The sequence below is a fragment of the Pipra filicauda genome, unplaced genomic scaffold, assembly GCF_003945595.2.
Source record: "Pipra filicauda isolate LSUMZ 115617 unplaced genomic scaffold, ASM394559v2 scaffold76_size2844353_pilon, whole genome shotgun sequence".
NCBI classification, from domain to species: Eukaryota; Metazoa; Chordata; class Aves; order Passeriformes; family Pipridae; genus Pipra; species Pipra filicauda.
Window position 1 is genome coordinate 940607 of NW_024104942.1, and position 13597 is coordinate 954203.

The window sequence follows — 13597 nt, forward strand, 5'->3', positions numbered from 1 at the left end:
TCAGAAAGTTTTGACCAAAAAGCATAGAGTTGAGAAAAGTGAGGGGAACAGTTCATACACTGTGTTTATACAGCAGTTAGCTCATGAACCAAAATGCATCATTACTATCATTCAGTTAGGGTTATCGTGAAAGCTGTCAGATTTAAATGCTTAAGAGAGCTCTTGTAACTGTTGCCATGGCAATATCAGAACAGCAACGTGGTAGTTTTCATCCATATCCCGTGTTCAGCTAAATTCCTTTGCAGTCTTTTAACTGTGAAAGGAAGGTGCCATACTGTACCAGGCTTGATTTCTTTTGAGTTAACCTGGAACAAATGAAGACTGAAATGAACTCATTCTCTGAAAATGAAATGTAAATCTAGGCACCAGTGATCTAGTTTGCTTTGCTTTTGGTCTGCCTGTGCACTGACAGTCCTATATGTAAAATACTTCTTGTGGAGCTACTGACCTGCTGTTCATGCCATTGTGTCACATCCTGTCATTTGGTTCAGGCCATAAAAGAACACATGGACTGCAACCACAAACTAAAAATTTTGTTAGGAATGGATTTACCTCATAGATTATTTTCTCTCTAATTAGAGAAGTGTGAACACTTACCACTAGAATTCCAGATCCTGCTTTCTAATTTGGCCTCAGTTTTGTAATGCTTTCCCCTATAGCTGAGCCTGCCCTATGTTTTTAATCCTCGTGGTGTTGATCAGCTGCTGCATTTTTAGTGTCACTCTGTTTCCTGATATTCAAGCACCTTTTTAACTGATCTGCTGCAAGAAGTTGTTTTCCACAGCCCTCCCCTAGTCTCCTGCTCTGGAAAGCCTTTGACTTCACTCTTGCTGTGGGTACAAAGCAGGGACCACGTTCTCTCCCTCCTGACCTACATTTCCACACTGCAGCTTCCCTGCCTCCCTCCTTCCCCAGGGCTCCCAAACGGAGTGGCTGGGCCTTGGAAAGCAGAGCTGGAGAAGGGAGTAGTAATTTGTAGTAATACAGGCAGTGCCACGTGCCATAGGTGTGATCAGCCATCTGAAGGGACCGTGGTCAGCAAGGGGGGTGAGACTGCGCGGCACCGACCCAGCGGCTGCTCTGGGAGGGTGATCTGAACTGATTAATAGGTGCCGTTATCATGGTGTAATTAAGCACTTGTCCAATATTTATTCATTTGTGCTATTCAACAGCATAAAATAGGGGTTGAGAAATGGTATTTAAAATTGTAAAGATACGTAAACAACTAGTGGTGTTTTTGCAAATGAATTACGAGGCTGTTCTTGCTCACAGCACAAATGTAAGAAGTAGTATCTTCTATATTAGCATCTTCCCTCTTCCTTTCATCTCCTTTCTCTCATGTTTTCACACATTGCAATGAGCATTCATTCAAGAGATAAGATGTTCTTGCACTGTGGGATTATGTAGGTATTTTAGATTGAAGTATGATTGGGGATTGTGTTAACATATTGGGAAAATTAGTGGAAAGGGGGAGGCAATCTAAAGTAATGGCCTCTGGGTGCTTCCCTCCCCTTCAGTGTCTGATTTAGCTTGGGTTTGGAGACAGTTATGCCTGTCTAATATATTAACATGTTAATATATTCTGAAAATATTTTGTAAATAAGGACTGACACATTTTATATTACTGCATTGCAAAGAAAAGCAGATTTTAAATTGCAATTCTAGTAAGGTTAACTTGAAAGCCAGTCTATCTCACCTCTTCTAGATCACTGCCATCCCTTAATTTCAAGTTTATAAATTTAAGTGAAGATCTTTGTGGACACAGAATTTTCTCTCACGCCAACCACTGAAACTTGGAAGTATCTTTACCTATAATTTCTTCAGATTAGAACAGAATGTGAACTTTACCCACGAAAGATTTGTCAGTAACTGGGGATACATTAAAGCCTGTAGTTGTGCTTTTTCCATTCTTAAATCTGTTGATGTGTGAGCTGCAAATAACCCACATCACTGATTTAATTGGAGATGTGAAAGGAACAGTTCTGTTGTTGAATAACGGTTTTTTGTGGGACTTCATTTTGGTCCTATGGTATCAACTTGTAAATCTTTATTTAGTTAAATAAATAGGGGGAAATTACGGAATTCCAATTTCTGATTTTTGTTACCATGATAAGTCTTCTAAGGTTTTCCTTTGCCATAATGATTATACTGATGATGTCATAATTTTTTTCTTCCATCATAAGTTTTGAGCCATTATGACTTTTTATATTTGTTTTCAACCTGAAGCAGAAATACAGAGAAGTAAAAACATTCAAAGCAAATATCATACAAATTTCTATATTCAGTGAATAGTTATATCCTTTTTTCCCTTTTTTTTTTTTAACTGCATTGCAGACCTGTTAGAATTTTAGCTACAAGTTTGTATCCTATTGCTAATGAAAATGCATTTTTTTGTCTTGCTTTGTGGGGAAAGGAAGTGAGAGAACTTGTCCAAGATTTTAATGATATAAATAATTATTGCGCTATTTTTAACATGAACTGTTTTTATATTCTAGTAGAGTGAGCAAGTAGCTTAAACACAAGCTCGAAAACAGTAAAACATTCAGAGAATGGAATGTAGAGCTTTCATTCTGTAATTGCATATTTTATCATACAGGCTTTCCCTTTTGTTTCTGCAAGCTTTGCAACAAACTGTGCAAGAAAACAGTACTTGGATGCAAACGATTTAAGTAGCCTTTGGCTAGCTTGGTAAGGATTCAACTATATTTATACAGTAGCTTCAATTAATACCCAAACAGTAATACAAATGTTAAAAATTATGTTGGACCCTTAGGAGGACATTAAAAACGGCTTTTTATTTAGCTTCTTATACTCCTCACTCGTATTTTAACTATCAAGAAGTTTGGTAGGCTGAACTCGTAGGCATCGTGCTGTGGTTCTGCCAAGCTCGGGCAGATCCATGTTGTTTATGTGCTCCAAAGTGGAGCACCCGAGAGGCTGTTTGGCTGCCAAACTTGATGATTCAAGTGCCAAACTGTTTAAGGTTTCGGTATTAACCTCTTGGACTATACCCAGAAGCCAGTAACAGCGTTTTGAACTAGCCAGAGTTGGTAAGACCCAAGCAGAGCAAATTACAGTATGGCTTGAAGGCAGGGAACAGTGTTGAAGTCCTCTCCAGGAGGATGGACTGTGCTCTTGGCAGCATTACTGGGGAGAGGCCACTTATGGGATTGTACATCTTCCAAAACTGAATACCCTCGAGTAGTAGCTGGCTTTAGACTCTCACTCTGGTGGTCTAAAATTGGTGCTATTAGTGTAAAGCTTGCATACACTGAACTTCAGGCGGGTGGCTTTCAGCTGGGCTGTTTGCTGGGGCCTGTGTCAGCTGGAAGGAAGCAGGCAGACTGAGTGGGGAAGAACTACTAATGGCTGTTGAAAACACTCCCAAAGACTTTTTCTAATGCGGCTCGCACCTCTGTCTTACACAAATGCCAACAGTCATCACATAAACTAAGCGTATGTACTTTCCACCTAGTTGGAGAAATCTCTGCAGAAGAGAGTTATGACTTTTACATGTATTTACTTTCCCTAGAAACAGACATTTCTGCAATTTGAATTGTCTTGGAAATGCACAAATGGGTAATTAGCATACCTGAAATACTGCAGAGGACAAAATTTAATGGAGGTTCACCAAAAAAATTGGTGATGAGCAAATTCCAATACCCATCATCCATAGGAGCTCCTAGAATTGCTTCAGAGGTATAGTCCAGTGCATTGCAGTCTGTTCACACGTGTAGGTTCCTGCAGACAGACAGCCCTAAAGCTGCTGAGAGTGCTCAGTAATATGATTTGTCTTTTCATTACAAAGAAAAAAAAACCTACTGTGATCTGTACTGTGCATGGTATGAAAACTAGACTTTAAGGACTAAGGAACATAGTGTAATAGCCAAGTAATGCTAAAGCTAGAAATTTATTTCTTCCTGAGCAGCTTTCCCATAAAAAGTGAAGTCTTAAGACCATAAATATAATCAATTTTATTAAATAATAAAAGTACATCAAATATTTGTATTTTATCCAATTAAAAAGTCCCAGTCAAACAGAAAACTGATTGCAGTGCTATCATTTGCTGCTAAGTAAGAGGTGGGTATTGCTTACCCTGGCACTGTGACAAGCAGTAATAACCTGAATTTGATACTGTTGGAAAATAAGGTTTAAAACTTCTGTTTGTTAGAAAACTGGAAACCTGTAAATAGATTTAACCTACTTCTCACAATTTATTTTCAGTGGTACATGTTGTGAGTTTAAAATTGCCTGGATTTTGTTCTTGCCCATATTGCTATCTGGAACTCTTAATCTTATTATGACCTAGTCTTTCCCACCTATAAAGTAAGGTGTGTGGCTTAATTTTCTCTAGTAGATGTATTTTCACTTGACTGATCCTTGTTTTTTGGCAGGGAGGAAAGAGCAAAATCAACAAATGTTTGATTGGTTTTCTCCCTTTTTTGGACAAAATGGAATTTCGTCAAGAATGATACAAGGCTTGAACTTACATGTTACATTTCTGATCAACCTTTCAGTTACCTTGAAGTTATGTAGGGAAATTAATAGCAGATTGAATGAATTTCCATGAAGGTTACTTTAGGAGCTCACCCTGTGACTTCTAGAGAATGAAGTGACTTTTAGTCAGCTCTTTGAAGAGAATTTAGTTGCATCCAGAACACCACTTGCATTTCTGAAGGTGATGTACAAAGCAAGTCTTATGAACTTTGATTTCATTTTATCCCTCCTTCCTAACCAAATGAGCAAACCTCCCAAAACTGGACCTACTTCCAAGGAGTACTTTCTTAGTGCTTTAGAGTCCACTGGTAGTGTCTTGCTAAATTGTGATATTGCTAAATGTGTTGTACATTAAAGTAGTGTATAATAATTGTAATTGATCTGCCCTTTGTGCAATTTACTTAGTTTTTAATTTTTCATTTTATAGCAATTCTAGATAACAAGAGATCATTACATGGAAGAGAACTAGAGCTATGAATGCATTTTTTAAAATAAAATTTTAGTGTGGAAAATATGCTCCATTATATTTTATTGGCACATAAATCAGCAATTGTACCACCAAAGTGTGCATGCTTATTATTGCACATTAACACAAAAATCCTTAATACCATCTTTTTTTTTCCTCAAATTTGCTGGGAAAACCTTTTGGTTATCATTTCATAATATTACTGTTATCAAGAACTATACTTTTTTTTTTCAACTTAAAAAAATAATTTCCAGACTCCACTATGTGATGGGGATCAACTGAAGGCTGTCCCATGAAGCTCATCCATGTTCACTGTACATGCACTCAGCAGTATTTACAGGTTGCACGTGGGCAGAGGGAGCCTCATCCTTCTAGTGCAGTTTGCGGTGGCGGTACCTGCCTGCTTTGTCTTTCGCTGCATTGGCACAGGCGTTGTGCTTATTCTGTTGTAAGTGGTTCCAGTATTTGATCAGTTCACTAGGTTGGAACTGATGGGAGGTAATAAGGTGGCTATATTTACAGCTGGAGTAAGAAACTCGCCAGTGATTGAAGACAAACTCGTTGGGTGGAGGCATGGGGTCAATCCGCAGCTTGGCCAGACAGATCCCCACGTACACGTCCTCCAAATGTAAACGTCTGATGCTTAAGGAGACTTTAAAGATTTTTTCTGCTAAATCTCCAGAAAAAACATAACCAGTTCCAGAGCAGAATACGGGATAACGTTCACTTGGATACAAATCAGGTGGCATATACCACTTGCTATCCTTGTTCCTATTAGGTGCATAACCTCTCATTAAATAACCTGTAAAATACTTGTGCCTTGGAGGAAGTTCTGGTTTCAGAAGCTTGTGTATTAAATAATCAGTATTGACAAACATATCACTATCAGTTTTCATAACGTATGGAACATGTGGACAGTAAGTTGCAACCCAGTTCATTCCCATCAGAGTTTTAATGGTTAAATTATAGTAAGTGTCTAAGTATTCTTGTTGAATGATGTCGTGGTACTGTCTGCTTTCCTCAAGGATGGTGCGCTGGAGGTATCCATTTATCTTGATGCTTAACCCCAACAAAAAAATACGAACAATTTGGATGCCAGGTGCCAGGCTTTCGTTACCCCAAGTTTGCCGAATAGCTTGTCTGGCTTCCACCTGGCCTGGCTCTGCAGCTATGAGCAGTATTAGAAAAGGGGTCTTCTCCTGGCACTTCTCAGGCTCGTTGATGACGTATTTGAAATGATACAAAGTCGGATGCCCAGTACCCTTCTCGTTGTAAATACTTCCATTGGCGCTGAGGGTGTTTTCCAAACCAGTTACTCCCTGTGGAGACAGATCCGTGTTGTTGGGGTTGGTGACTGTTGGAGGCCTGAGTGTCTGAGGTACAGCATCTCTCCACATGTTTCTTAGCGAGCTGTGGTTTGTCTCGATTTTTGTAGACCTAAATCCTCGTATAGTGTAAGCCATGGGATTTTCTCTGAATCCAGCCCTGCCTGGCAGCCAGTCATGATGATTAAAGAACAGAAACATAGCAAACAGAAACACCAGGGAGATCAGGCCCATGAGGTGGGTGCGAAACAGAGACCTTTTGGTATTCCAGGTCATCTTTGCAAAGCAGCAGTGTCGTCTCCTCCACTGAAGCATGTTGTAAGGATCCAATGATGGGAAATGAGACAATGGTCAAGCAAAATGCTTTTCCGATTGGTTTTCAATCCACTGCTATTCTTTGGTATTCATTTTCTTTCGTTCATGTTGAGCAATTGTCTGCAAATGGCTCGCTCTGCAAAGAGTAAAAAAAAAATGAAAATCAGAAATCTTTCATTTTACACACTGATAATATGAAAGGTTACAAATAGAAACTAGATATTAACAGAAAATTGAGTTAATTTTTTTTAAAAAGTCCATGTCAATAGAAACAAGATTGACTTATGCTAAAAGCCAACCTTGTTTTATGATTTCACTTGATTTGTTAGCTTTTAGAAATGCCTTTTTTTTTTTTTATCTAGTAAAACTTTTGACAAACCTCCTGGATGCCAAAGATAAAAAGGAAAAAAACCCCATAATTGATCATGTTAACAGGGAGAAGTGTGAAGTACATGTAAATAGCTTCATATATACTAACTGTGAAATCTTTGTACGGTGTTAAAGGAGGACTGAATGAAAAAGCCTTGATACCAGATGGAAGGTTTATTGGCATTAATTAAAATTGATTTGACATGCAGAGGCTAGAACGGCTCTCAGTTTAAAACCCTTTTTGCAAAATGGTCATGTGTTGGTGTTGGGACAGACGGCACAAGGTTGATTATGGCAGAGCTGTGTTAGTCACAGTACACTGCCTGGCGTGCTTCCGCCGGCCCCGGCTGTGTTCGGAAAGTCAATGAGAAGATGCACCTGTCAAAATTAATTTTCAGGGTCCAGTAACCTCCGTGCACAGCCCTCGGATGGTAATGCAGGATAACATTTTCAGTCACCTTTCAGGCACCTTTAACCTTCTACTCCACCATCAAGGAAAATACTGAATGGAACACTTGGCTGTGGTGACAGGCTCACAGGAAGCTGAATTAAAATTAAGCTGTTGATTTTTAGTAGGCAGAGATCTTGGGTGTAGTGTCGTATTAACTGGAAGTAGAATTGCACAGCACTAAGTTTCTGGCAAACTATCTGATGATCGTGATTCTGGTTTTTTCACTATAAATGTGTATGTAAATACTGTACCTCTTGTACTAGTCAGAAATTTCAAGTATTGTGACCAGCAGCTGTAGCTGTAAGAAAAAGTGCCAAAGTAGTCTGTGCTTCATTTTCTCTTAAATTTTTGTTCATATTCAGGAGCAGAGTCAATATGGCAGCTTCATGATGCTGCATATTAAAAGCTGATCACATCATCTCGTAAATGAACCTTTCACTGCACAGAAGCAATTCGTTTGTGATTTTCAATTTGCTCTAATTTATTTCTGGGCCCCAGGGTTTTGTATAGGAAAAAAGGATGACAGCTGAACAAGAGTCCATAGAAAATGCTATTTCTAATAGAAATGTGTAATTTATTAATTGCTTCCCTATCTTCTAAAACCAATATTTGGATTAATTTACGCATTTAAAAACTAAGTGACACGTTACATGGGAAATTACAGGATTTAAGATTGTAAGGAAGTAGCTTGAGATGTCAGTCGAATAATATTAAATTGCGCGGTTCACGTAGGGGACTATTTGCATTTCAGAAGGGCGGGGAGAGAAGTGCAGCAGAGGGTTTATTTTACTCACCGCCCGTGTGTGAGCGGACACGCTCCGCTGGGAGCGGGAGCTGCTCCCGGACAGGGCTCGCCGGGAAGCGGGAGCCGCCCCGGTGACCTCCGCCAGGGGGCGCCAGCGCGCGGGAATTGTGACCCGGGAGGGGATCGGGATCGGGAAGGGATCGGGAAGAGCCGCGGGTCCTTCGGGAACAGCCGGACACCGGCCCGGGGATCCCGCCCCGCTGCTGGTGCCCAGCGTTCATGCGTTTGGGCTTTCAGGCTTGCTGAAAGTATTTCTGATTTTTTTTTTTTTATTTTTTATTTTTTAATTTAACCGCGTTGGGCTGATGCCACTTGCCGGAGACTTGGCTGCCTCCCTAAAAATCGTAAACATCTGTGTCTAAACTATGTACATTCAGAATTAACCTGATGCGCCACGTTTATTCTGCTTTAACTTGTCCTTATGCAAAGAAAAGCCCCGAATGTGAAAGGCTCGTGTTTATCTGACCACTTGAACCTGCTTTTGCCTGCTGAAAAAACAGAAACCTCCCCTCAAAACTCATAATTTTTAGTTTCTTTGCAGTGTGCAGTGAGTTCTCTATGAGCACTCGGCTGTTTGGGAAGAATATCTCTGCATCAGCAAACATAAATGCCATTTCAAGGGATACTCTAGATCTCAGGGAAGTTAATTGTTTGATACCAGGCTGGAAGGCAGCAGTGGGAATATTTGATTAATTATCATTCCACTGCATGCTTACACAGTTTAGGAAGAAAGTCAAACCCAGAATTTCATGAATGTGGAGTAGCAGCTAGAATTCAGATCAATTTTGTCACACTGAATTGTTCCACTTACAAAACTACAACCATTAGATGGAATTATTTCAGCAAATATAAGCTGCAGTGCTAATCTGTGTTTAATCTTTAATTTAGGTAGTATTTTGTTGTGCACCTACTTTGATATGGCAATAGGCGCAAGTCAGACTCTTCAGTTACATATTTGTCTAAACAAAAAACTGTTTTCAAGTGCTGTCTTTCCATGATGCACTGAGGAAGTGTCCCAGGAAAGGCAGTTGTAATGGCTGAAACCTTTTTTGATTAGGCTGAATGCTCACGCTGTGCACATGAAAATAAGTTTTACACTGAGGGATGGAACTAGAACCGTAAGAAATTTCAAGAGAGTCATATTTCCTTGATTTTTCACATATTTCCTTGGTTTTTCAAGGTAGAAGTTTCTTTCAAAATCTGTCTCTGTTTGCCCGTTAAAAAAGCATTGTATGAATAGGGGAAGGACCCACATGTATTTTTCAGCTTCATAAAACTATTGACTGAAACAAAACTCAAATAACTGGGGCTCATTTTCTTTGCAATTTGTATGTAAAACATTTCAAAATATACAGTGGGGTATCAAGCATTTGAAATACAGCAAAGACAATTGCACCTTTGAAAAAAATACAAAATGCTAGGATGCATTGTTTAAAAATAATGTAAAAAACCTATCAGTAGACATTAAACTCACCATCAAATAGTAAAATAAAAATATTATTTTCTTTCACTTACTTAGGGTTAGAACATTCCTGCTTTTGTACAAATATTTAAAATTCTATTTCACAGAAAGCTTATGAACAGGCACCAACTATTGACAGTAGATAAGAAAACCTAAGTATAGCAAAAGGTCTCTGTAACACTCACCTTGTCCTCTGCGAGTGTCGTTGCATGTAACTGCGATTTGAAGATATTATTTATGATAACGCTGCTTCATTTTTGGCACTTGACAGTGCAGTCACTGATGCATTATCAAATGCCAAATATACAAACTGTGAATGCCTCTTGAATTTTTATTTGTGGTCTGTGCTCTGCTGGTGTTTTGGTTCCTGGTACTTGCAGTTCTGCTCTATAATTACAGCTTTGCAAATTGAAGCATTCGACTTCCTATTCACACGTCTTGGATTTTCATATTTTGATTAGCTGTGTGGGCAAACTCTTAAATTAGAGGGAAGAGTTTAAAAGGCAGCCTGAGTTGGTATTCTGATGAACAACAGCAGCAGTTGCATATTGGGCCTCAGAAAATGTGCCCGAGTTCCCTCACAAACTCCATTAATCTTTTGCACAAAACAGTACTTGGGATAAGGTTTGATGTGCAGGTTTTTGAATGTCAAGATATGAAAGTCTCACCATGAGCTAAGTGTGCTTCTCCTGGAGTATTGCCTGAGGGTACATTTTTTTGTTGTTGCTTTAAAAGTTCTGTGAAGTGACTTTATATTCTGAATGTGTTAAAACTGATTTGAAACCAGTGTCTGTTATATACTGCATCCTTAGATTTGTGAACTCTCTCTGGCTGCAGTTGTTTTATTGCATGTTAGCATTGCCTTGGGCAAAGAAACCACATTTATATTGACTTTTAATGATTTATTATAGCATATTGGTAGATTCTGCAGATAAGCACTTTCTTTCTGTGGTGTATTGAATTGCTATAGATTTAGGTCTTAAATTTCTGCAAATGTTCATCTTGTTTGTTTGCCACCAGTGGCAAAGTATTTAAATTTCAACAATAAATAGAAATGAATGGCAATTAGATGGAATGTCATTTTACAATCCAAGTTAAACAGTCAGTGTTTTCATATTAAACAGAAATTGCAATGATGGCAGGAGATAAGTTACGTCCTTACCATTTTGAGTGTGTAGTGTTTGAAGGTTTCCTTTTGGGATGTCGGGGGAGCCTGATGTTACTTGTAAATTGTGGTGCCTGTTTGCACTGCTGATGGTTTAAATCATGCCCAATCTTTTGCACGCTCCCAGTTTATGCTTGGCTGATACTGACCTGATGACATTTTGCTTGTGTATGGGGGGAAGAAAAACAAGTGTAAAAAGGTCTGGAGGGGCTGTTAAGATAATGTCTTTTGACTGCATGGTCTGTTTTGATGGTTCAGTGCTCTCAGTATGTCACATTATGGCCATTTTACCAGTGCTTTAAGATTACTTCAGATAAGGATTAATTTTGACCTAGTTTGAGAGGATTTCTAACTGGTTTTTCTATTTTGGAGGGGTTTGAGTTTTTAATTTCTCAGTTAAAAGCAATCATTACAGTAGCTACATTATCCCTCTAATCCCTCCTCTCCAGCCGCACCAACCTTGGCAGACTATAAGCAGTGCATTTAGTGAGTGTAAGGTAGTGACATTGTGCAGGGGAAGAGGAAAACCTGCTAGAATTCCTTCTCCCTGTTCAGAGACAGTGTTGTCTCAGGGCTCTGCAAATTAGGAACGATCATTATCTGTAATGGCTGAAAAGATAACAGACAACCGAATGGATATCACACACGAGGGTTTGACATACCTTCCTTGGTCAGGCCATTTATGGTGCGAGGATTATACCCACAGAAAATAGTTTTGGCACGCCATCACTTCAGCAGAAAAGATGCTCTCGAACATGCGCACATCCCCCCACAGCCCTGCTTCCTGCGATCGCTCCCCTCGGCATCCACTCTGTCCATCTGTCTGCCCGTTGCCGTGTTACCTTCCTTGCTTATAAGTGTCGTCCTTGTCTTGGGGCTTTTTGTTCATCCTGCAAACAAAAGGACGGTAGTTCTCGTTTCTGTTCGGAGCGGGGCTGTCTGGCGCTCACAGCTGATGCATAGGAGCTTTTTACATCTGGTGTTTCCCGTGTCGGACAATGCAGTGCTGTGTTCTCCTCTCCCCAGTATCCATATTTCTAATGGTAGTGTTAGCAGGGAGTGCTAGCGCGTAGTGCTTCAGTTGTCTTCAGTAATAGGATTTCCCTCTGTTCCTTCCTTCATTGTTGCTAGGCAGTAATAGAAATGGTTTGGAGCTGTTTTAACCCAGAATTCTGGTGTATAAAATCCATTCCGTAGTTCTTCGGCTGCTGCACAGGCAGGCAGCAGTTTAAATGTGGGCTTTGACAGATGCTGTCTTCTGACAGAGCAGAATTTAACGTCACTGCTTGGCTGAATCCCACGTGATTGTTTGCATTCATTTTGACTAAATCCAAAGGCAGACAGGAAGCTTTACAGGCTCTTGCTCTTATTTGATAAATGATACATACTCAGTTCATGCACAGTGGTAGGTGAAGAGTATAAAAATTGTATGATTATTAAGTGAACAATTGAGGGTTTTTACAGATTGTTTTCACTTTTCCCTGACACTGTAACTTATGATTCTCTAGGGGATTTTTAATGCTAGACGTTCTATTCCCGTATTCCGAAAGCTGTTCTGCAGTGCAAGGGAATTATAAGCATTTAGATGCTGAAGATTGATTTAACCCATTCGGCTCTCTTGGAGCATAAATCAGTTGTGCCTTCATGCCAAAATAAAAATAAAAAGGTATTTCTTTGCTTGGATTTCCTTAGCACATGCTTACTCTATAAAAGCTGCTTTTTGTTATCTTAGGTTGTTCAATTAAGCTGAACAACACTGATGTATAAGGACACACTGTTAAGCTGCCTCTCTGCTGTTAATGGCTTTCTGCTGTGGTAAAGCCTGAAGTCTGGCATTGCAGAGTCGGGGGCACTTAATTTCAATTATTGATGAATCTAAAATGTCTTTTGTCTGTTACAGACATACCTGTATCATAGAATTTGCCTTTCTGGTCCTAAGGAAACTTGTGTTCCTTTCATTTCTCTCCTCTCAATGATGACCCTTCTATGCTGAAGCATCTTACTATATTTACTGTATAAGTAAAATACCACAATGGATAGCTCAGACAATAGAAAGCTAGTAGCATACTTACCCAGGTATTTATTAGTCACTGTGTTTATCCACTCTGTTTTGAAAAGCTAATGATTAGCTCTTTAGACTTTTGTTTAGCCAAGGGATGAAGAAACTATAATTGCTCTATCATGTGATGTGTCTGATTTGTAGGATTGGGGGTAAAGTATGTCCCTTACTGGCAAATAAGGCTTCCCCAGGCAGTCAAGGTGTTTTATTATTCTAGATGCATATTATGCTAATTTACTAGAAACATAATCAGATTTAGATCCTCCTAACTAAATAATCTATGTACACTAACTTTCTCTATTAATTCAGTCTTGTTTGTAATGCATGCATTTCCTAACCTAACGACAATTTCCACAAATCCTATGATCCTATGTGAGGGCATTTTAGGATTGTGTAAGGTTCGAGCTGGCTCTCCGCCAAATTGCCGAGACCCAGCAAAAAAAACAACTCCCCAAAGCGGGAAGGAAAAAACCCGAACAGCCAAAGCTACAGCAAAAATATATCATCATCATGGCTGGGCTTTGCCAACGAAGATTTGGGAAGGGCTCTACCCACGTTTGTTACGAGCGCGCTGGTGGCTGAAGAGGCCAATACGAGATAGACACGTCCAGTTGCAAAAGGCACAGCAGAAAGACTCCTTAGGTAGTATATTCTGCAAGGCATGATTCTTTCTGCGCTGTCTT

At 39.5% G+C, this 13597-nt stretch overlaps 2 protein-coding genes across 2 annotated transcripts in view; one reads left to right on the forward strand and one right to left on the reverse strand.

Annotated features, from left to right (window-relative positions):
* The window catches only part of CDC73 (cell division cycle 73), a 105919-nt gene that overhangs the window by 52934 nt on the left and 39388 nt on the right, over window positions 1-13597 (forward strand). The window lies entirely within an intron of this gene.
* Window positions 3951-12127, reverse strand: B3GALT2 (beta-1,3-galactosyltransferase 2). Its single transcript, XM_027713284.2, has 2 exons — window positions 11518-12127; window positions 3951-6739 (listed from the first exon to the last, which is right to left on the reverse strand). Exon 2 carries the CDS (start codon window positions 6601-6603, stop codon window positions 5335-5337), a length of 1269 nt encoding a protein of 422 aa, XP_027569085.1. The 5' UTR covers window positions 6604-6739; window positions 11518-12127; the 3' UTR covers window positions 3951-5334.